The sequence below is a fragment of the Moschus berezovskii genome, chromosome 17 (assembly GCF_049115385.1).
Source record: "Moschus berezovskii isolate FMDL1 chromosome 17, NW_MosBer_1.0, whole genome shotgun sequence".
Taxonomy (NCBI): Eukaryota; Metazoa; Chordata; class Mammalia; order Artiodactyla; family Moschidae; genus Moschus; species Moschus berezovskii.
Genome location: NC_142476.1, coordinates 29,965,003 through 29,989,380, shown reverse-complemented (window position 1 = coordinate 29,989,380; position 24,378 = coordinate 29,965,003). Strand labels below are relative to the sequence as shown.

The window sequence follows — 24,378 nt, the reverse complement described above, 5'->3', positions numbered from 1 at the left end:
AAACCAAAGACATAGATCCATAGTAAACAAGATAAACACAAACTACTCTGACAAATACAGCTTGAGGTTCAAGGATTAGACAGTTGCTCAGAGGTACAGCTAGTTCCCAAGGGGAATGAATAGGACACTTCTCACTGCAATGCTTTCAGCTTAGTCAGGCAGTCTTCACTTGTCCTTTAAGATACTGACACATTAAATCCATTTACTTAAAAATTTTAAGACTACCAAGGCTATGCCATAAAAATGCATGTTGGTACTGGGAAATTGTTAAGTGAAAAATGAATTACAAAATAATATTAGGATGTGAGACTCTGTTTTGGTAAAATGAATCCCCCAAAGTGTGTTTGTATATATACATATATAGTCACAGCCAAGCACTGAAAAGACATATATTAAAATGTTAACATTGACTTTCTCTGAAGAGTGATTTTTATCTTATTACTCTGATTTTTTATGTGCTTTCAAGTTTTCTGGATTGTATTTGTTAATTTGCACTTAAAAATGACTTAAAAATGAAAGGCACGGTCACCATACCTACTTTCTAATGTAAATGCTGCAGACTGCAGAACAGTATGCAGTTTTGTAACAAGATATGAACAGAAATTCAAAGGAAGAGATGAATTCCCTGCTGTGGGACAGCAGTACTAGTGAGAGATCCCTGGGACTGTTGGGGGCTCCGAGAGTGAGTGGCACAGGGGTGCCCTACATTTGTTAAGTGAAGAATTGCTAAGTCACTTCAGTCGTGTCCGACTCTGTGCAACCCCATAGACGGAAGCCCACCAGGCTCCCCCGTCCCTGGGATTCTCCAGGCAAGAACACTGGAGTGGCTTGCCATTGCCTTCTCCAATGTGTGAAAGTAAAAAGTGAAAGGGAAGTCGCTCAGTCGTGTCCAACCCTTAGTGACCCCACGGACTGCAGCCCACCAGGCTCCTCCATCCATGGGATTTGAGTACTGGAGTGGGTCGCCATTGCCTTCTCCTAAGTGAAGAATTAAGGGAAAGAAAAAGAAGGGAAGGAGGAAGGAAAGGAAGAAATACAAAGGTCTGAGAAGAGAAGGTGCTAGGAGATGCTGAGGGTTGTCAAATATCATTATTATTTCATTATTTGGCTTTCTTTTTTCTTTTGGGAGATGGAGGACATGTAGTTTTCTGTTGCTCCTAGAACAAATTACTACAAACTAAGTGCCCTAAGGCAATGGTAAGCCACTCCAGTACTCTTGCCTAGAAAATCCCATGGATGGAGGAGCCTGGTAGGCTGCAGTCCGTGGGGTCGCTAAGGGTCGGACACGACTGACCGACTTCACTTTCACTTTTCACTTTCACACATTGGAGAAGGAAATGGCAACCCACTCCAGTGTTCTTGCCTGGAGAATCCCAGGGATGGGGGAGCCTGGTGGGCTTCCGTCTGTGGGGTCACACAGAGTCAGACGCGACTGAAGTGACTCAGCAGCAGTAGCAGGAAGTGCCCTAAAACAACTCCCTGAACAAGCTTATGCCTCTGTTTCCCAGGTCATTGTGCTCTCCTGATGACCATGTAGCTGTGGCTTTGTGCTGAGCTAATCGAGGAAGCCAAGTCAGCTGCCTCAGACTCTTAAGGACCAGGTCTCCTTCATTCAATGAGCATTTTTGAGCTCTTGGGCTGTGGGTGCTCGAGCAGCATGGAAGATAGAGGTAAGCTAAAAATGACGGGATAGTCTAGGGGATACACGTTATATCAGACATGTGGACTGCAGCATTATAGGAAGCCAGAGCAAGTCCTGGGAACTTTGTGTGAATCTTTCTCATGGACCTTAGGTGAAATCTAAGCACCAGGGAATAAACAAACTCGTCTTTTTCTTTTGAGCTCCGTGAGGGACCAGAACTGATTCATCTTTGTGTTCTCTGTGTCTTTCTTATAGCTGTGCTCCATAAATATTTAGAAGGTGGCAAGCCACTCCAGTACTCTTGCCTGGAAAATCCCATGGACAGAGGAGCCTGGTGGGCTGCAGTCCATGGGGTCGCTAAGGTTCGGACACGACTGAGCGACTTCACTTTCACTTTTCACTTTCACACATTGGAGAAGGAAATGGCAAGCCACTCCAGTGTTCTTGCCTGGAGAATCCCAGGGATGGGGGAGCCTGGTGGGCTGCTGTCTATGGGGTCACACAGAGTCGGACACGACTGAAGTGATTTAGCAGCAGCAGCAGCAGCAACAGGAGCCTCATGCGACGAGTTGACTCACTGGAAAAGAGTCTGATTCTGGGCGGGATTGGGGGTGGGAGGAGAAGGGGACGACAGAGAATGAGATGGCTAGATGGCGTCACCGGCTCGATGGACATGAGTTTGAGTGAACTCCGGGAGTTGGTGATGGACAGGGAGGCCTGGCGTGCTGTGGTTCATGGGGTCGCGGAGAGTCGGACACAACTGAGTGACTGAACTGAACTGAACTGAACAGGAGCCTGGTAGGCTGCAATCCATGGGGTCGCGAAGAGTCAGACAGACTGAGCGACTTCACTTTCACTTTTCACTTTCATGCATTGGAGAAGGAAAAGGCAACCCACTCCAGTGTTCTTGCCTGGAGAATCCCAGGGACGGGGGAGCCTGGTGGGCTGCCGTCTATGGGGTCGCACAGAGTTGGACACGACTGAAGCGACTTAGCAGCAGCAGCAGCAACAGGGCCAAGATAGGAATAGCACAGGAGCAATCGGTGTCCAATCAGTGTCTGAGACCAATAAAGGGTTAAAGGTCACTGGAGAAGGCGGTGCTTTAGGGTTCTCTTGCTCTCTATTCTACCTAGCAACTGATGACACTAACGATTCCCACTATTTTGACAGGGAGAGAGCCCTTGCGTGTCACAGTTGCTGAATCATCAAAAACTGAGAGAGCCGATACAATACAGGTTCTTGAAAGATCAGCAGGGACCTATCAGTGTTTTAGTTAAAAGAATCAGAAGAGAAGGATTTTAGAGGGGCTGATGATGCTCCTATTGCCTCTCATCATTGTGTTAATGGTGAAGCTCAGCGATGCTCGTGAGTACCCCAAGTTCTCTTTGCTCTAAACTCCCCAGCTGAGGGAGCCTCTGGGAAACAGCTTGTCTTCCTAAAACTCCTGGTGAAATGAAGCAGCCACGGGCAGAAAGTGTGTTTATTCAACCCAGGACTTGTTGGAGCGATGAACTGGAAAGCTGTACAGTTCTCCAGTTCGTGTGTGTAGGATCTTGATGTTACCCACCTTTTCTGAGGGGTTGGAAGCCATTCTGGAAAGACCCTCTGGGTAACTTCCTCACTTCCTACTTCCCTTCTGAACGTTGCTCCCTTTCTTTTCTGCTCATGTCTTTTCTTTTACTTTTGTTTTTCCTCCCTACTAGCTTGGAGAGTCTCATGAGGATGTGGTCAGCGTTTCGGGGCCACTGAACAGTAGAACAGATCCATTGTTCACATTTATTTGTTTATCCTCCTCACCACAAGCCCTACCTGTAACACAGGATCCCAGAAAGATAAAACCATGTTTCAGAACCATGGTTCTTACTGAGTGTAAGAGTTATCAACTGAGTAGAAAAAGCTTTTCATTGTATGAGGAACCTGTGTTACTAGGGAAGGAGTTGCTTTCTGTTGCCCCAAATACACAAGAAGACTGGTGGGCTGGAAGCAATAGGCTTCTCTGCTCTAAGCAACTGCTTTCTCAGCTAGAGTTCAGCACTCCCAGAGGGTCGCTGGACAACATCTGGGCTATCACCATAGGCAACGTTCCATGAGCATGATGGGAAGGAGCTCTTTCAAAACATGTGTGTTTTTTGATGACCTACTATGTGATGGCACTTTTGGGGACATGACCATGAACATGATAGACATAGGTTCTAATTCTATAGAAACTTAATCCAGAAAAGTCTTACTACTCAAGTCAGAAATGGGAAAGATTTAGGGTGAAGGTTAGAGACAGAGGATAAAAAGAGGGCAGGAGTGATATTTCTAGAAGATTAAAAGCCTATATATTACCTGTATTTGATTCTCAAAGAACTCTTCAATAATATGACCACAATATCCCCTAAATATAATCTTTCGTGTGTTGGTCTAACTAACCCTTGTGACTGAGACAATATCCCCATTTCCTGATGAGGAGATCGAGGCCAAGTGAGGTGGACTCAGCTCACATAATGAACAGAGTCTGAAGTACATGCAGGTCTTCCCGCCCACAGTCCCGGGCTTTCCCACAAAATCATAGCGTCTCTGGATGTGGATGCTCGGCACTTTGATAACTGGCGGGATGAGAACTAGAACCAGTCTTCTATGAAGGGCAGGGAAGGTCACCTTGTGCTGGCTCTCCTTGTCTTGGCTCCTTCCGCCGCATCTTTCTCTGCCTGTGTTGTGTCCTGGGGGATTGACTGCTACAGAGGACATCACCCGGTCTGTCTCGCAGGCGGATTTCTGTTTGGGTTCACCCAATAGGAGGCGCCGAGGGAGAGCAATCAGAGAGCAAAGCGAAGTTGAGGTATTAACTTCTTCTTTTCCTTCTTTCTCTAACGCCTCTGGTAGTATAATAGCTGTGTCCCTCTGCAATATAGTTTTCCATGAACGGCCCCTTTTTCATAGTTCTAGCTACCACTGGGCTTCAGGAACACTATTTGCTCCTCTAATCGCTACAACCCTAGGGCTGGTGACGGCTTGCTATAACTGCTAACTTCTGGGTTCCCCGGCACCCTCATTTGTTCCTGTAACCTTGCTCACAGCTCTGTGCAGAGTCCCTCCACTAGTTTCTTCATGTGACTCAGCTAGAGTGAGGGCTATTGCCTGCCAGGACCCTGACCGAGCAGGCTGAGCATTGAGGAGTGCTAACGGGAAGGGAGATGGGGTTATGAAAAGGACTTGGTCTTCTTGATATTTGGACCTAATGCTGGCCCTGAGTGGGAGCTTCTACAGGTGGAAATGCAGGGAGGAGACAGCAGAGTGTTTGAGATCACAGAGCAATGTTAAGATCACTCCATCACTTCCCGTGTGGTGTTCTCATTGACCCCATAGCCTTCAGTAAACTGCTCTTGCCTTTGCACTCCCATAGCTCCTGCTCCCAGTTTTATAATTTTCTATCTACCAAAATCTTTCAGTCAAGTCTCTCCTTAAAGCAGGGAGAGAGATCTCATTTTTCTCGTTTCCCTTGTGTGTTCTAGTGAACAACAGGCACTTAATAAACACCTGCTGGAATTTATGCTCCAAGGTGATGTTTCTAAGAAATTGAAGTGATCTGACCGTATGCCATAGAGCAGGGGTCCCCACCCTCCAGGGCCACGGACCAGTACTGGTCTGTGGCCTGTTAGGGAACGGGCCACAAAGGAGGAGGTAAGTGGCAGGCAGGTGAGCAAGCAAGCAAAGCTTCATCCATATTTATAGCTGCTCCCCATAGCTCAAATTACCACCTGAGCTCACCTCCTGTCAGATCAGCAGCAGCATTCGATTCTCACAGGAACGCTCAAGAACCTGCCACGAACTACGCATGGGAGGGACCTAGGTTGCGCACTTTTTATGAGAATCATCCCGAAACCGTCCCCCACCCCTCGTCATTACCCATTCTGTGGAAAAGTTGTCTTCCAGGAAACCAATCTGTGGTGCTAAAAAGGTTGGGGAGTGCTGCCATAGAGAACTTGGGCAGCAATAATGACTAAATTCATGACTCTGGTTTATTCTGGTTGCAGAATTTGTATGAAAAAGAAAGAGGTTTCATGCTTTACAACTCTTCCTGTTCCAGCCTGTGGGAAACTATGAGCTGGTGACGTGGTGGGTGTACTCAGGTGGGGGCAGGCATGGGACCTCTCTTGCAGAGCCATATGTGGTTTGTATGGTTGATCCTGAAAAACACCAAGGTCAGTCTCTTGATATTATTCATAACTCTATGGATATTTCAATGTGCTATATCAATCTGCTTCATGAAGTCCTTCACAGACAAGGACTGATGATAGATAAATCCCCTGAATTATCAACTGGGCTAGTGTTAAGACACAGGCTTGCAAATTATCTGCTAAGAAATGACCTTGAGTTCCAAGAGTTAACATGAGAAAATATAGGCACTTGCTATAGACCTTATTAGACTTCAGTCTGTTTCCATGGAGCTGTTGCCAAGGTACATGCAGTAGAAATTTCTCCAAGATGCTTTTTTACTCCCCTAAGGCCCTCTTCTTCTTAGCTGACACTGAATCTATCTAAATGCGGGAAATTCAACTAATTTGTAGGTTTTCTTCTGACTAATGGGAATATTTGTCTATTCTTGCTAAAATCCATTGACCTCGGTCATCCTCTCACCCTAGAGGATTGCCAAGGTCTCAAAGGACGGGGCCTAGCTTAAAGATAAAACACATGACTTTTTAAATACTTGCTTTATGAAACCCAAATTGACACAGATGATAAAGGACATTCTTTCTGACGACCAAGTTTATATTTATTACGGAAAACCTTTCAAGAGTATGAATACCAAATCACATTTTGTTACAACTTCAATGAATCATTTTACAAGAATAGAATTCATAAAATTGTAATTCTTCTGGGAAATAGGAGACCTGTGGTCATCATCGTATACAGAGAGGACTGGGGGGAAAAGCCATCAGGGCTCATTCGTTCATCCTCTGAAGCTCTACGTGCCCACAGTGGTCTCCTTGCTATTCCTCAAACACATGGAATGGGCAGCTCTCTGGAGGACTTGCGCTTGTTGTTCTTTCTGGAAGGCTCTCCTATGGCTGACTTCCTTTCTCCATTCACATCTCTGCTCAAGTGCCACCTGCTGAGACGACCTTTCCTGGTCCCTCTACCTATAAGATCATCCTGCTTCACATTCTATTTTCCTTGTTTTTTTCTTTTTTAAAATTAGTTTTTCTCTTTTTAAATTTTCTGTTTTTTCATTATCTTTTCTTCCATTAAAAAAAATTTATTTTTGTGCGTATTTCCTTTCCCTGCTTTATTTCTCTTCAAAACCCTTATCAGCAGCTGATCTTGTGTTATATATTTACCTACTGCCAGTCTTCCTTCTAGAAAGGAGTTCAGATAGCTGGGACATTGATGTGTTCATTTCCGTATTCCTAGCAGTTAGGACTGTGCCTACTGGAAGTTCAGAAAAGAATAAAATTTAAAAGGAACACTGGTAACCTCCAAAGGGTAGCCTTAAAAGAGTAACTAAAAAGTCAAACCATCACATTCAGCACTTCCTGGCCCTCGACAAGTTTCTGTAGTGAGAGGAGTTGTTAGGAGAGACTGGCAGTTCATGAAGTATATAGAGCCACCCACATCACTGCATAGTTGGACAAGTGTCCAAAGGCCCTCTTAACCAAAAATATCACCCTCCACTTCTCTGTCTCATTCCCACGATGCCTGAAATTCCAGAGAGTAGTTCCCAGGAATCATAATCATTTGACTGTGTTAAGGCATAGGGCCACTTGGGAGGGCCAACAAATAATTGGGGCTTTGTTGAACTGATCATCCAATCAGGACCCACGGCCAGTTGTAGGAAGGTCTGGAGTCTGGTTCCCCTGGGACAGGAATATCTGGGATTAGTGAGTCATCCTTGACACAAGGGGGCGGGAGAGAGCAACGGTGAGCCTGGCGAGGAGCCTGAAACAGAGCCTGGGATGGGGAAGTGCCTCTGCTTCTGAATGGCTGGGCAGTCTAAGGAAGAGAGGCTTCCTGCTTGAGAGGTCAGAGGGAAATTCTTGGGCCCTCTACTTATGGATTCTAAGAATGATCTTGGACAATTTTCTTCGTCTCTCTGAACCCATTTCCTATCTGTGAAATGGGAATTTTAAGAAAGTGAAAAGTGTTGGTCAGTCAGTTGTGTCCAACTCTTTGTAACCCCATGGACTGTAGCCCACCAGGCTCCTCTGTCCATGGGATTCTCCAGGCAAGAATACTGGAGTGGGTAGCCATTCCCTTCCCTAGGGGATCTTCCAATCCCAGAATCAAATCCATGTTTCCCATATTGCACACAGATTCTTCACTGTCTGAGCCACCGGGGAAGCCCTGGGAATTTTAAGGTCTACCTCAAAAGGTTGTAGGGCTTCTCAGGTGGCTCAGATGGTAAAGAATCCGCCTGCAGTACAGGAGGCGCTGTTTCAATCCCTGGGTTGAGAAGATCCCCTGGAGAATGGACTGGCTACCCACTCCAGTATTCTTGCCTGGAGAATTCCATGGACAGTGGAGCCTGGTGGGCTACAGTCCATGGGGTCACGAAGAGTTGGGCATGACTGAGTGACTGAGCACACACACAAAAGGTTGCACTGAGAAGTAAATATAATTCATGTTTATCAAAGACTTAGTATGGTAGCTATCACATGGTTTCCGCTCAAGAGATAAGGGTGGTTCTGAGGGTTATGATTCAGATTTCGCTGCTCTCCATGGCTCATGGAAGGCCTAACTTCATAGCAGGTTTTCCACCTCCTCCTTGTGGCCTTTCTGGATCCCTTCATGGGAGAGCAGGATGTCTCTCCTAGTTGCTGGAACATTCCATGGATGCCTCTTCTGTGGTTCTCACTGCTTGCTGCCATATGTCCCTGTGTTGTATTTATTTTTGTCCCGTTCTTTGGCTCTCCAACGGGCTTCCCTGATGGCTCAGCTGGTAAAGAATCTGCCTGCAATACGGGAGACCTGGGTTCAATCCCTGGGTTGGGAAGATCCCCTGGAGAAGGGACGAGCTACCCACTCCAGTATTCTGGCTTGGAGAATTCCATGGACTGTATAGTCCGTGGGGTCGCGAAGAGTTGGACGTGACTGGAGCGACTTTCACTTTCATTTTCACTTTCCGTTCCGTCGCTCAGTCATGTCTGACTCTTTGCGACCCCGTAGACTGTAGCCTACCAGGCTTCTCCGTCCATGGGATTCTCCAGGCAAGAATACTGGAGTGGGTTACCGTTTCCTTCTCCAGGGGATCTTCCCGACCCAGGGATCGAACCCGGGTCTCCCTCATTGGAGGCAGACGCTTTAACCTCTGAGCCACCAGGGAAGCCCATTTTCACTTTGGCTCTGCAATAATACTGTAAATTCCTGGAGGAAAAGAACTGTCTGATCTGTCTTTCCCTTCCTGACATCGCCTCACATTCCTCTTACATGGTAGAAACTCAAGTATCAATCGCCCTCATGGATGATTATCTGAAAATACTTTAGCAGTTATTGTCATTTCCACAGCCTTTTGTCAAAATGGTCCAGCTAGTTCATCTACAGGCTAAAAGGAACATAATTTAGGATGTAAAGTCACCACTATATTTGGTCTGATTGCTGTGCAGTTATGTTGTTCAGGCTTTCCAGCAACGTCTATCAGAGGCTGTTGGGACAGAGCAGCCTCTTTGAGAAGCAGCTTGACTGGCCTAGACAGAAGACCAAATTCAAAATTGTAGATTTTAGTCCACTAAGTGGATTGATGCCGGTAATCTGTTCTTGGAAAGGGAGAGAAAAACCCAATTTTGTTATTATGGCAACAAGAAGAAAGAATCAGAAGGTCAGAATGAATCATATGAAATTGCCATTTTGGTAGATCAAAACTAGTCCAGTAGAGGTCTTTTCAAATGATTCAGCCTTCATAGTTATATGGAAATCTGATCATCCAGGCAGCATATCCATAGGAATATAACTTAACACAAGGTCTAACGTATCATGAGAAAAAGGGTACCATGAATTTTCTCCTGTTTTTTCTGTTCTGAGTTACTGACTTAACATCTGTCAACCAACTTCCCATCACAGCTGAGGTAATATTTTGGAAGCCCAAGTAAGGAGCAAGCGTGGCTCATACCCATGGATACACCAGATGGGTAACTGGGTGCATGGCAGAGGAAGAGGACAAGGCTATGATGTCCTGGAGCAGAGCCACATCTTGACGGTACGAGGCTGGATGGGCAGGCGCCTGGCAGATGGAGGCCAGCCTTCAGGGGCAGAGCAACCTTTGAAGTCAGGGCTGGCTAGTGGAGAAAAACTGCTCCGAAACCAGGAACAAGACTCAGAGGTTGGAGGAAAGGGCATTCCACTGTCCTTGGACAGCTGGCAACAAACCGTGTGTCTCTCTATTGACCTCTTCTAAACTCTGGATTATGCAAATCTTTATGAAGTTACATTTTTGTAAGAAAGTGAAATTACATGGATTGTAGATATTATGTATGGAGATGATGTCAGTGAACTCATTTAGAATAAATAACCCCATTGAGCAATAATACCCCAAATTGGTAATACTATTTTTGTTTGTTTGTTGGCATCTACTAGGCATGCTGGGAGGGATTGGGGGCAGGAGGAGAAGGGGACAACAGAGAATGAGATGGCTGGATGGCATCACCGACTTGATGGACATGAGTTTGAGTGAACTCCGAGAGTTGGTGATGGACAGGGAGGCCTGGCGTGCTGCGATTCATGGGGTCGCGGAGAGTCGGACAGGACTGAGCGACTCTGAACTGACTGACTGATTGACTAGGCATGCAGACCCTAGATGTCATAGAAGGAAACCCAGTTTCTGAGGGAAGTTCTGTATGTCAATGACATAGTCTCTTTTTAAAATCCTTCTTCCTCCCTCTCTTTCATTCTTTGTCTGGGATTTGATTTCTGTGAGGCTTTTTGCTATCAGAAGCATGGAAGCAATTCCTACCTATTTCTTTTCCCCTCATTCCCTCAGCTCCAGCCCCAGGCCTCACTGCTTTTCCTGGAATGTGCCAGGTTGACCTTTCCTTGGGGCCTTTGTACAAAATCCCTCTGCCTGGACCGCAGTCCTCAGACATCTGCCTGGCTCCCTTGTTCCCTGCAGGCACTTGTTCAAAGTCTTCTCAGAGCAGCTTTCCCTAACTTGCACTGTTTAGAATTACCTTGCTTAGTCCCCGTTGCACCTTTATTTTATTTTTCACTGCACTTTTTAAATGACGGGTTATATGTATTTATTTTACATTGTCTGCCTTCCTTGTGTCCTCCCAGTAGGATGTAGGCTCCAGAAAGGCAGAAATTTTTATCTGTTTTGTCTGTGATGTGTTCAGAGTCCAGAACAGCGCCTAGCACAGAGAAGGTACTCACATGTTTGTTGAGTACTCAGATGGAGACTAAGAAAGTGTGAGAAAATGTTCATGACTCGCTCTGCCTTTTGCCTCCGTCTTTGAGCAGTTGCACAATCTGCGGAGGAACCATAAAACCTTTCCAGATGTGGAGAAATAGAACCGTTTGCAAAATCGGTTGCAGATTCCACCATATTACACCTTTTGCAGACTCTAGGCTGGATGTAAATTAGATTTCAGCTCTGCTTCCCACTCACCAGCTTGCCCCTTATGAAAAGTATTTTTTAAAGTATAAGCTCCTGGGAATTTCCTGGGAATTATCATTTTATTTTATAAAACGAAAATTTAATTTTATTAAAATTTCTATTTTAAAGTTTAAGTCTACTGGTTAGGACTTGGAGCTCTCACTGCTGGGGTCCTGGGTTGGATCCCTGGTCAGGGAACTAAGATACCTGTGCGGTGAGGCCAAAAATGTTTTTTAAATAAAGCATAAGTTTGAAGTTAAATTGATTCACATTCATTCCAGCATAATTAATTATTTTGAAGCAGAAAAATAGTGTTTTGCAAACAATTTACAAATACCTACAAATATTTACATTCCGACCATGGGCTCGGCTCCCTGTGCTAGGCCTTGTAGGAAATACAGAGGGAAGAAGCTAAATCCCAGTTCTTAAGTATCTTAGGACTGAGAAGGGGATAGGAGGTAAACAAAGAAGAGAGAATAGAAGGCAGAATATGGAACTTTGTTTCGGGGGTAGAGTTTGTGCCTCTGCTTTATCCTCACTCTTGTTTTCATAAGAGCCAACACTTTTATGATGGTCTTATGTCCAGTCTCAGAGGTTTTCACTGGGTTGCCTCCCCATTCTAGCCCCCACCACCGCAGGAAGGGAGAGGGGTGGGGAATAAAAAGGTCAAAGCAGTACAGAGGGACCGTGTGGCCTTTATGCTCTGCCCAGGCCTGGGGGAGACCAGCCTCCATCTTGCTCAGCACCACAGCTGACATGCAGGATACTACCTCTAGGGAGGGGGCCCATGGGACAGTGGGTGCTGCCAAAAACTGCTCCCACCCCAGCTGGAGGAGCAGAGAGAAAGAAAACTGAGAAAGAAAGAAAATTGGAGGCGCCTGCAGGTTACAGAACGGGTGCAATCGGTTGGAAGGGGCCAGGACTGGGTAGGCCTGGTTCAGCCTCAGGGAACCCTGTTTCCCATCATAATTGAGGTGAGGGTTCCCTGGCCTTGGGGAGGCCTGTTCTAAAAGACAGTCTGCACAGTATGGATTCTTTCTTAAACAGCTTTAGAAAAAGTTAAAGCCAGACGTGCATGCACAAAAATGAACCCAACCATTTTGTGAACTGTTTTGGGTTGTTTTTTTTTTTTTTTTTTTTACTTTTTTCTTAAACATATATTTAAAATCAAGAGGAAGGGGTAAACTTCATTAAGTGGCATTCAACCTGTGGGTCAGCCTGACCCCCATCTGAGGTTCTCCACAGTGACCAAGGCTGTGCCTAAAGATCTGAGCATTCACAAAAGGGATAACAACAGGATGAGCTACCTGGAAAAAACTGGGGGAAATGGTGTCTAGGGCAGCTCTTAGACACACACAGAGAAGCCGTGGATGTGCCTCCACCTTTTAGAGGGCCCTGCTCCAACAACTCCCTTATCCACATCCTTCCCCCGAGAGCAAGGTGTCCATGAGCCCAAGGGGAGGTGCTTGTCCTGGGTCTGCACCCCACTGCAGGTATCTGGAACCTGCAGCTCTCTGCCCAGATGACTCAGGGCTATTTGAATTTACATGGGCCTCTTCCTTTGGTCCTTCCTCCTAAGGATGGACTATGCTGCTGGTAAGGCCTCTGATAAGTCCAAGAGGTGGCAAAGGGGCAGTGTTTATAGGTGGAGCCTGAATGAGAGAGCAGGGTGTCTACATGTGGGCCAGGCCCTTAGCAGGGCTGGGGGGAGTTGGGATAGGTAGAGAAGGAGGTGGGTCTCAGGCTAAGGCCCAGGGGCTGGAGGATGGAGATTAGCTTTCTCTGCGCCACCACCAAGTCAGATTTTTGAATTTGAACTTGGGCTTTGAGGTCATATGAAGGGATATTTGTCAAGGTAGGGAGCGTAGAACATACTAAACAGTTCGTTAGCTTGATTATCCCTGTAACATACTTGGACCTCTGGCACATGGGCCTCCTCTGATCTCTTGACGCAGCCTGGCAAATGTCAGGGCTGGTCTTGGGGGCTGTATTTAGAGATGTGTTTTGCTGACTGGGGAGGATGTTGATGGGTCAGGATGGCAGGAGGTAACAAGATAAAAGGCCTAGAGATGGGCATTTCCAGACAACAGTGAGCAGAGCAGGGGAAGAAAGCCACCATGCTGCATGCCTTCTCCCCGCCAGCTCTTTGGCAGGACATGGAGGCCCTTGGTTTCCTTGGCCTCAGCTCTGTTTACCTCTTAGGCGTCATTTCTCCTCTCCTCTGTGATGCTCATTGAGCTCCAGCATCCTAGGCCACTGGTTCCCACAGGAGCCCCACTCTCCTAGCCTCTGTCTGTACAAATTGTTTTCTGTTCTGCTCCTACTGTCCTCTCTCCTATGTCCCTGCTCAGCCTCATTGCCTGCTCACCTCCTCCCTGTCCCAGGATCTCCCCTAAGACGTATCTTCTCTAGGAAGTCTTCCCTGAGGGCCCACGCCCTGCACTGACCCCATTATGACACCATCCCATTCCTTCCAGACTGCGCTGTCTGTCTCTGCCAGACGCAGAGCTTCCTGGTTGACACGAGAGAAGTTCAGTGCAAAAGCAGCAGAGAAAGTCAAGCAGTTTTGTTTCATCTTAGCCGGCTTTTGACCATCAGGGACTATGACAGTTCTTACAGTGAGGTTTGGCTAGAGGAAAGAAGTAGGGAAATAATAGGAAAATGGTTTTCAGTGTTGGTTTGATATAATAGACAAAAGAGTCTGGTTTCTAAAATTTAAAAATTAAATTTTTTAAGGAAAAATTTAAAATTTTCCTTGGGAGGCCTGAGTCTTTATGTGGGTTCTCACTGTGGGTCTGTCACGCAGACTCACCAACCTGGTGTGTGTGTGTCTGTGTGTGAGTGTGTATGTGTGTGTGAGTGTGTGTGTGAGAGAGAGTGTGTGTGTGTACATGTACATGTGCATGCACAGGAGTGAGATGGGGCCCTCACTGATCACCCTCGAGCCTCTGCTGGTGAAACCTGTGGGTTGGTGATCAGGGTTTTCAAATCCTCAGAATCCCTCAGGGATAGATCTCCCTGGAGGGGCCAGTGAGTGGTCCTGGGCCCCTCCCCAAAAGACCAGAGCACTTTCCTTCACCTACAAGTTGAGTTACCTGTAAAAATGTTCAACCTGAGGTTTCCAACCTGAACAAAACAGGCTCCAAGTCTTGGCTAAAGCTCTGAAGTCCTTTCCAGGTTGAAGTTCCTGGGGTTCTGTGATTCCCTAAGGGGAAGTAGCAGCTGGGTCCCCGAAAGAATGGGTGCAAATGAACATGGACGACTATCATGGGGTTTAAGTGGAATCTAGCAGCTTATGGATCTGGATCAGCTGTGACTCTAAATATCTGCCTTCTCTGCCTCTCTCGCAGGGACTCACTCTCTGAGATATTTTCGCCTGGGTGTTTCAGAGCCTGGCTATGGGATCCCTGAATTTATTTCAGCTGGGTATGTGGATTCTCATCCCATCACCATGTACGACAGTGTCTCCCAGCTGAAGGAGCCGCGGGCCCCGTGGATGGCGGAGAACCTGGCGCCTGATCACTGGGAGAGGTACACACAGCTGCTGCGGGGTTGGCAGCAGGCGTTCAAGGTGGAACTGAAGCAGCTGCAGCATCACTATAATCACTCAGGTGTGAAGGCAGCAGGGATGAGCACGTTCCATCTCTAGCCCCCAACCCGGTAGAGGCCTCTGGGCTGACAGTGACTCTGAGCTGAGCTGCATTCTTTTGGCTAAAGCTCGGGCCATCTTGTTGATGGGGTTCAGTGCCTGCCATCTGTCCTGTGCCTCTTCCACATTGTCTGTTTCTTCCCCAGGACCCCGTGTGCCCCCATGTCCCTGTCCCATCCCCATTCAGGCTGCTGACCTGCATCTGCAACTTCTCCTTTCTCCTCCTAAATCTAGCCATTACGTCTCTTATTTCCAGGCTTAATGAGGTGCTTGCTTATGGGCAATGACTTACTACATTAGCTTTCCTGGGGATATTTCTGGCTCCTGGATATCTCTCCCTCCTCTACTGCAGTAAAAAGTTTATCAGTTAGTTGTTCCCAATATAGGATAACTCCACAAAGCAGGAATTATCATACTCCTTTGACCTGCAGTAGGTACTCTGTAGATACCCATGTATAGGTGGGCTTATATTACAGGAACTTTCTGGAGACTCAGTGATGCCATGCCAGGCCTGTGCAGTGATGTATTCTGGGGTAGAAGATGCTTCCAGCCATGCCCCCAGTCAGATCATCCGGGTACCCACCTTTCCATCCCCATGTCAAGCCCTCCCTTCCTGCCATTCATGTGTCTTCCAGGGTTTCACACTTACCAGAGAATGATCGGCTGTGAGTTACTGGAGGATGGAAGCACCACGGGATTTCTCCAATATGCGTATGATGGACAGGATTTCATTATCTTCAATAAAGATACCCTCTCCTGGATAGCCATGGATAATGTGGCTGACATCATCAGGCGGGCATGGGAGGCCAATCGGCATGAGTTACAATACCAGAAGAATTGGCTGGAAGAAGAATGTATTGCTTGGTTAAAGAGATTCCTGGAGTATGGGAAGGACACCTTACAAAGGACAGGTAAAGAGGAGGGAGAACTCCTTGTTCTCACATCCTCAGATCTAGTGGTTTCATACGTATCGTTCCTCTAATTTAGCTTTTAGCCATCCTTTTCTGAAATCTGTTTTGTTAGTTGGGCTACAGTGACCTGTAACTCCCCCATGAAAACTTTCCCTAATTATCTTTTTATCAGCATTTTAACAACACTCGGTAATTCTACTTGTTTTGAGTGGAGTATGTCCAGGGACACTTCCTTTTGGGGGATTCAGTGAGATAAATCCTCCCATCTCCTGTTAATGATAAGTTGGGTAATATTGGGTTGGCCAAAAAGTTCATCTGGGTTTTCCTGAATGAACTTTTTCCCGCCCCCCACCCAGTACTTTGGGAGGTAATGCAATTCTTCAAGCTTTCTAGTAACCAAGAGATCAAACAATACCAGGATGAGTAAAAATCTGAAATTAGAAAAAAGACAAACAGAGGGTCTTTGCTTTCCTTAAGAGGTTAGGATAAGATTCCTTTCAGTAAAAAACTCCTCTTATACATCAAAGATATGATTCAATTGGTCAACTTTTAGTTAACACAGAATTTTTCATGTATGATCTCATTATTCAAAATGAATTATGTCTGTATCATGCTGTGGGAAACTCCCAGACACAATGTGCGTTTTCCCACAGGAGTGATGTTTAATGGTGGGGCTTTCCAGAGTTATGGCAGCCCCTTGGGGAGGCACCTGGACTACAGGTATGAATATGGACTCTCTGTTCAAGAACATCAGTTTTGGAGGCAGATGACTGGAGTTTGTTTCAATTCTCCCACTCACTAGCTGAGTACTCATTTTCATTTTAATGGTTTCAGGTAACAGAAATCTGCTCAAACTGGCTTTAGATCAAAGAATTTGTTATTGGTGAACCCGGGTTCTGGGTCATTCTTATTTTTAGATGTTTCCTGCAATGAAGAAAATTGGGAAATGCAGTTGCTGTTTTCTAATATTGTGCACTCAGTACATAAGATACTTCTGTTTTAACTTGAAACTTCTTTTTTCTAGAGCCCCCCAAAGTCAGAGTCAATCGCAAAGAAACTTTCCCAGGGATTACAACTCTTTACTGCAGAGCTCATGGCTTTTACCCCCCAGAAATTTCCATGAACTGGATGAAAAACGGGGAAGAAATCGTCCAAGACACTGATTATGGAGGCATTCTCCCCAGTGGGGATGGGACCTATCAGACTTGGGTGTCTGTTGAGCTGGATTCTCAGAACGGTGACATTTACTCCTGTCACGTGGAGCATGGCGGCATCCACATGGTTCTTCAGGGTTTCCAGGGTAAGGCTGGGGTTGTGGCTGTCTGGGGAGTGAGACTGAGGAAAGGTGGTGAGTGGGAACTGTGGATCACTGCATGCTTTAGAATAGGTCTGTTAAATCAGAGGTTCGCTCAACTTTTTGGTCCCAGGGCTCCTTTATACTCAAAAAATTATTGAGGACCCCAAGGAGCTTTTGTTTATGTAAGTTATATCTATTTCTATTTACTCTATTGCAAATTAAATTCTTTTTTTAAAAAGTGAACACTAGAAAACGTAGCATTCTATTTGCTGTCAGAGTGATAATGTCATCTCATATTGTGTGGCCTCTAGAAAATTACACTATGCCCATGTGAGAGATGGAGACTAAAAAAGCGGGGGGCGGGGAATCATGACTTAGATCTCACTGACTCTCTGAATGAGTCTTGAGGACACCTCGGGCATTCAGACCATACTTTGGGAACAGCTGTTCCTGTTTCAGATTATTCACCACAGAGCTGTGAAGTAAGAAGTCACAGTAAGGAAAGTAGTATTGGGCTTCTTGATGATCACAGGGAAAAAGTCCCCAAAAGATAACATAGAAGAGCAGGAGGACACGTGGATTTTTTTCCTCCCTTATCTGCTTACTTTCAGAATCGGAAACTATGCTTCTGGTGATGAAAGCTGTTGGGTTCATTGTCCTCGCCATTGCCCTGGCTGGAGTTGGCATTGTAGCCTGGCAGAGGAGGCCACGAGGTAAGAGACAAGTGAAAGGATCCTGGGGATGACAGACTGTCTCTCCACAGCTCCAGAGTTTTATTGTCTGCACCTGCCACTCCAAGCTCCATTTAGAATTGGGTTTGGCCTCATTTTGTACCATAGGACCCGAAACACCTCTCTCAACATATAGGGAACACACACCATGGATGATGCTTGCGAGGAGAGTGGTCTGTTTTCTAAGTGGTGCCTGATGTCAACAAAGTAGTACAGTTCCTGTCCAGGTGGACTGTCCTTTTTGCAGTTGGTTCAGAGAAGATATGGTGACATTGATTTGTCTTTTTTCCAAATGATCTCATTATTATTAATTACTACTGACCTTTTAAAAATTAATTTATTTGAATTGGAGGCTAATTACTTTACAATATTGTAGTGGTTTTTGCCATACATTGACATGAATCAGCCATGGGTGCACATGTGTCCCCCCAATCCTGAACACCCCTCCCACCTCCCTCCGTACCCCATCCCTCTGGGTTGTCCCAGAGCACCAGCTTTGAGTGCCCTGCTTCATGCATCTAACTTACACTAGTCATCTGTTTTACATATGATAATGTATACGTTTCAATGCCAATATCTCAAATCATCCCACACTACTGACTTTTGAGAGGATTTTGTCCTTTGTTTCAAGACTCCAGTAGCTTTTCCCGTTTTAACAAACATTATTCTGTCTCAATCAGGTGGAAGTCCTTTTTTTTCTTCTTTTTTTGGTCTGCACTGGGTCTTTGCTGCAGCACCCAGACTTTCTCTGATTGCAGCCCTTGGGCTTAGTTGCCCCATGGCATGTGGGATCTCATTTCCCGACCAGGGATTGAATCTGCATTCCCTGCATTGAGAGGTGGATTCTTAACCACTGGACCACGAGGGAAATCCCTGCTTTTCCTTCTAAATTCATCTTTCAACCCATGAAATGTGGAAGAATAGATACCTTTGGAAAATGGAACTCAGGGTAAGAAAAAGGAAAAGGAGAAATGAGACATATAGGTTCTTGGTACCCGGGGAAAAACTTCATCCATTCCATAAACATGTATTAAATGCCTCCTGGGTTCAAGGGATTGTATTAAATGCTGGGCTATCACAATGCAAAAGACAGACACAATCCCTGTTAGAAAACTTACAGTCTAGTCTTGCAAAGGTCATTTCCCACCTCTGGCTTCACTAGGTGCTCAAGCTGATAAGAGCATAATATTGATGAGACCTGGATTATGGGTTTAATAATAAACCCAGTTGTGGGCCAGGAATTTGGCTCTACTTCATAACCATAGTATCACCCAATTCAGGTGATACTGTTCAAAGTGTGCTATTAGTTAAAAGTAACACCAACCCTGTACAAGAAAATTAACTCAGAGTTAATGGATCATTGTTTTCTTTATAAAAAGTATAGTTCTAACCTTAATCTAATAAGTGATAACTGCTGAAGCAAAAAAATTTTTTTCTTCTTTTCTTATAATGATACACCTCTCTCAAGGATGATATACACCGTGATTTCCTACTTTTTTATCTTGTGGAGTTTGTGAATTTGAGTTGAAGTTTCTCAAGTAGTAAGAGAATCTTGACCAGTAAGAGAATCTTTAGCTCAGTGGGCTAAAAATGTTTCTCAGAGTTTCAGTTCAGTTCAGTTCAGTGGTTTAGTCTTGTCTGACTCGCGTCCCCATGGACTGCAGCACGCCAAGCCTCCCCATCCATCACCAACTCCCGGAGCTTACTCAGTCTCATGTCCATTGAGTTGGTGATGCCATCCAACCATCTCATCTTCTGTCGTCCCCTTCTCCTCCTGCCTTCAATCTTTCCCAGCATCAGGTCTTTTCCAACGAGCCAGTTCTCCCCATCAGGTGGCCAAAGTATTGGAGATTCAGCTTCAGCATAGTCCTTCCAATGAATATTCAGGACTGATTTCCTTTTGAATGGACTGGTTGGATCTCCTTGCAGTCCAAGGGACTCTCAAGAGTCTTCTCCAACACCACAGTTCAAAAGCATCAATTCTTTGGCACTCAGCTTTCTTTAGAGTCCAACAACATCCATACATGACTATTGGAAAAACCATAGCTTTGACTAGATGCACCTTTGTGGGAAAGTAATGTCTCTGCTTCTTAATATGCTGTCTAGGTTGATCATAGCTTTTCTTCCAAGGAGCAAGTGTCTTTTAGTTTCATGGCTGCAATCACCATCTGCAGTGATTTTGGAGCCCCCCAAAATAAAGTCTCTGACTGTTTCCACTGTTTCCCCATCTATTTGCCATGAAGTGATGGGACTAGATGCCATGATCTTAGTTTTCTGAATGCTGAGCTTTAAGCCAACTTTTTCACTCTCCTCTTTCACTTTCATCAAGAGGCTCTTTAGTTCTTCTTCTCTTTCTGCCATAAGTGTGGTGTCATCGGCATGTCTGAGGTTATTGATATTTCTCCTGGCAATCTTGATTCCAGCTTGTGCTTCTTCCAGCTCAGCGTTCCTCATGATGTACTCTGCATATAAGTTAAATAAGCAGGGTGACAATATACAACCTTGACGTACTCCTTTCCTGATTTGGAACCAGTGTGTTGTCCCATGTCCAGTTCTAACTGTTGCTTCTTGACTAGCATACAGATTTCTCAGGAGGCAAGTCAGGTGGTCTGGTATTCCCATCTCTTTCAGAATTTTCCAGTTTATTGTGATCCACACAGTCAAAGGCTTTGGCATAGTCAATAAAGCAGAAATAGATGTTTTTCTGGAACTCTCTTGCTTTTTCTATGATCCAGTGGATGTTGGCAATTTGATCTCTGGTTCCTCTGCCTTTTCGAAATCCAACTTGAATATCTGGAAGTTCACAGTTCACATACTGTTGAAGACTGGCTCAGAGAATTTTGAGCATCATTTTGCTAGCATGTGAAATGAGTGCAATTTTGCGGTAGTTTGAGCATTCTTTGGCATTGCCTTTCTTTGCAACTGGGATGAAAACTGATCTTTTCCAGTCCTGTGGCCACTGCTGAGTTTTCCAAATTTGCTGGCATATTGAGGGCAGCACTTTCATAGCATCATCTTTTAGGATTTGAAGTAGCTCAAATGGAATTCCATCACCTCTACTAGCTTTGTTTGTAGTGATGCTTCCTAAGGCCCACTTGACTTCACATTCCAGGATGTCTGGCTCTAGGTGAGTGATCACACCATCATGATTATCTGGGTCGTGAAGATCTTTTTTGTATAGTTCTTCTGTGTATTCCTGCCACCTCTTCTTAATATCTTTTGCTTCTATTAGTTCCATACCATTTCTGTCCTTTATTGTGCCCACCTTTGCATGAAATGTTCCCTTGGTATCTCTGATTTTCTTGAAGAAATCTAGTCTTTCCCATTCTATTGTGTTCCTCTATTTCTTTGCATTGATCACTGAGGAAGACTTTCTTATCTCTTCTTGCTATTCTTTGGAACTCTGCATTCAAATGGGTATGTCTTTCCTTTTCTCCTTTGCCTTTTGCTTCTCTTCTTTTCACAGCTATTTGTAAGGCCTCCTCAGACAACCATTTTGCCTTTTTTCATTTCTTTTTCCTGGGGATGGTCTTGATCACTGCTTCCTGTACAATGTCCCGAAACTCCATCCATAGTTCTTCAGGTACTCTGTCTATCAGATCTAATCCCTTGAATCTCAGAGTTTACTTAGCACTGTATAATTTATTTTTAAGCTATAAGGAAAACACACACATATCTGACTACAAACTCTTTTTCTTTCAGGGAAAAACAAAGTCATCTTCCTTTCTACACCAGATCACTGATGGGAGATGGCTGTTTTCCAACTGTCTCTTCTCTAGGAACCATGGCCTCCTCTGTCCCACATGGACTCAAGTCTAGCACTCAAAGCTCTTGATTACAGCTGCAACAGACACGGATGTTACAGGATTACGCATTTGTAATCTATGTGCATTTATTCACATGGCAGGAAAAAAGGAACTACAAAATGTTATTTGTTCTTTGGCTCTAAAAAGACTGTCAGGTATCAGGCTCTTTTGATGGAATCTTTTAGAATGTGCATGCTAAGTTGCTTTGGAGAAAACAATGGCACCCCACTCCAGTACTCTTGCCTGGGAAATCCCATGGATAGAGGAGCCTGGTAGGCTGCAGTCCCTGGGGTCACTAAGAGTCGGACACAACTGAGCGACTTCACTTTCACTTTTCACTTTCATGCATTGGAGAAATGGCAACCCACTTCAGTGTTCTTGCCTGGAGAATCCCAGGGATGGGGGAGCCTGGTGGGCTGCCATCTGTGGGGTTGCATAGAGTCGAACACAACTGAAGTGACTTAGCAGCAGCAGCTAAGTTGCTTCAGTCGTGTCTGACTCTTTGCCAGCCTATGGACTGTAGCCCGCCAAGTTCCTCTGTGTATGGGATTCTCCAGGCAAGAATACTGGAGTGGGTTGCCTGCCCTGCTCCAGGGGATCTTCCCCACCCAGGGATTGAACCCACCTCTCTTACATCTCCTGCATTGACAAGCGGGTTCTTTACCACTAGTATCCTTTATCACATTTCCTCTAAATATGGCTGCTCTTCTGACACAACATTTCCTTACATCCCATTTGTCAACAGTGGTTTGCAGGTAGATTAGAGAACCTCAGGGCTAGGAGAAACCTTCAATCCAAGGCCAGAAATGTTTTCTCCAGTGCCTTTGCCTTGAGCATCTAGCCTCCACTTGAATTCCACCAATGATGGGCACCTCACTATATTATAAAAGGCTTATCTCTTCTTTCAGGAAAACGTTTACTATGCAAAAGCTGTGGGTGCCATGACTGTGACCCTACGGACAGGTGGGACCATTCCATGAGGACAGTTAGCGAGTTTCTACAATAGCCTGTGAATGGTGGGATCATTTTACACCTTTCCTGGCCTAAGAAGAAGCAAAAGTGCCCTGTTCTTATGGCAGCTCTGCCTGGTAGCTGGGCATCTTGGAAGTATACCTTGTCAGATCTGTCCTTCTGTCTTATATGGGAAAGTAAGAAAAATAATAATCTGATATTATCACCATCAGTGGAAATACAGAAACATGTACCCAGTTGCCATCTTTTAATATAAAAATAATACTATGTCTCAGAAGAGGGTTCAGTTCTAATTTCTACCCTTCCTCTCAGGTGTATTGTAGATGGGCTCAACTCACCTTTATATATGTGCTTTTTCTCTATACATCTGCACTGGGAATAAACAGAAGTCCCACTGTGAGAATTAAGATTCCCTTGATCCTGCTTACTCTTTCCAGCCTCTTAAAATCCTCACCATCACTTACCTCCCATCCTGCCCCTGCATAGCCACTGTTCCTCTGGTTGACCGTCAATTCTATATTCATCTGTCCCACTTCACTGACCCTATTTGACCACACACCTCAGCTCTGATACTTCGGTGGACCCAACTTTGACAGCTGACTTTAAATGTGTACATCAGACTTGACCTTTGCTCTTTCTTGACCATGACATTTGCCCTCCGGCTTTAATCATCACAATCACAGGTACAGACATTCTCAGTGTGCCAGGGCTATTCCTTGCTCCACTGTCCCCACCTCCTTCCCTGGATGAAGCTCCCACCCAGCGTCTCTTTCCTGGCGCCAGCTGAGTTGCATAAGAGCACATTTGTGTTTGTTTATTTTGCTTTTAGGGTTGCCAAGGGCGATTTCCATACCATCTTTTAAGCAGTGTTGCACTGTGAAGAGAGCAGCTTTATTTCTGGAATAGTGTCTTCTTACAATTAGAATAGTTAGGGACTTAATATATTTTTGAATGGACACTTATAGTGATTCAGGTGCTATATCTATATAAATGTCTTGTCTCTCCAACTGCACAGTATTCTCATCAAAGATGTTAATAGTCAAAGCCTTTTTGTGTTGCCAGAGCCTTGCCCTACACTTAACATGTAATAAAAATGTCTGTATCGATGAAGAGGAGAAGGCAGAGGCAAGGGCAAGGATGTGGTGATGAGACATCCAGTAACGTACTAGCAGCATCTCTGTTTCTCCCTTGGGGATTTTACAACATAAAGAGAGTTATCATATAAACATAAATATAATATAAAAGGATGATTTTGTACCTTTGTTTTACAAGTGGCTCAAGATTACATTATTTCTTGATAATTTTGGACTTCTTGCTTCATTAGCTCATGTTTGTTGATTACAGATGCTCAGCTATTGGAATCTATGAAATATTTGATAACCTAATTAAGCATTAAAAACAACTGTGCTATCACCACAATCATCTTTTGACTTTGGATTTTCTTTACTTGGGCGTCCTTTGTAACTCAGCTGGTAAAGAATCCACCTGCAATGCAGGAGACCCCGGTTCAATTCCTGGGTCAGGAAATTCCCCTGGAAAAGGAATAGAATATCCACTCCAGTATTCTTGGGCTTCCCTGGTAGCATAGACAGTAAAGCATCTGCCTGCAATGTGGGAGACTTGGGTTTGAACCCTGGGTTGAGAAGATCCCCTGGAGGAGGGCACAGCAACCCACTTCAGTATTCTTGTCTGGAAAATCCCCATGGACAGGGGAGCCTGGCAGGCTACTATTTGGGTTAAGAATACCAGATGAGAAATATGTTCAGTTCTCTTCTTATTCATCTTGTTTTTTAAACTCTATT

The 24,378-nt window shown here is 45.0% G+C and overlaps 1 protein-coding gene across 2 annotated transcripts in view; it reads left to right on the top strand.

Moving 5' to 3' along the window:
- Positions 1 to 2,852: 2,852 nt before the first annotated feature.
- Positions 2,853 to 24,378, top strand: part of LOC129551315 (major histocompatibility complex class I-related protein 1) — a 31,740-nt gene continuing 10,214 nt past the window's right edge. The window contains exons 1-6 of one of the 2 annotated variants that reach the window (XM_055419148.2): positions 2,853 to 3,007; positions 14,561 to 14,821; positions 15,495 to 15,770; positions 16,795 to 17,070; positions 17,679 to 17,780; positions 21,501 to 23,995. In XM_055419148.2, coding sequence (XP_055275123.2) covers positions 2,953 to 3,007; positions 14,561 to 14,821; positions 15,495 to 15,770; positions 16,795 to 17,070; positions 17,679 to 17,780; positions 21,501 to 21,541 — 1,011 coding nt within the window. In that variant the 5' untranslated portion in view covers positions 2,853 to 2,952 and the 3' untranslated portion in view covers positions 21,542 to 23,995. Of the gene's footprint in view, positions 3,008 to 14,560; positions 14,822 to 15,494; positions 15,771 to 16,794; positions 17,071 to 17,678; positions 17,781 to 21,500; positions 23,996 to 24,378 lie in introns of those variants that run through there. The other variant, XM_088845290.1, reaches the window with a different exon arrangement.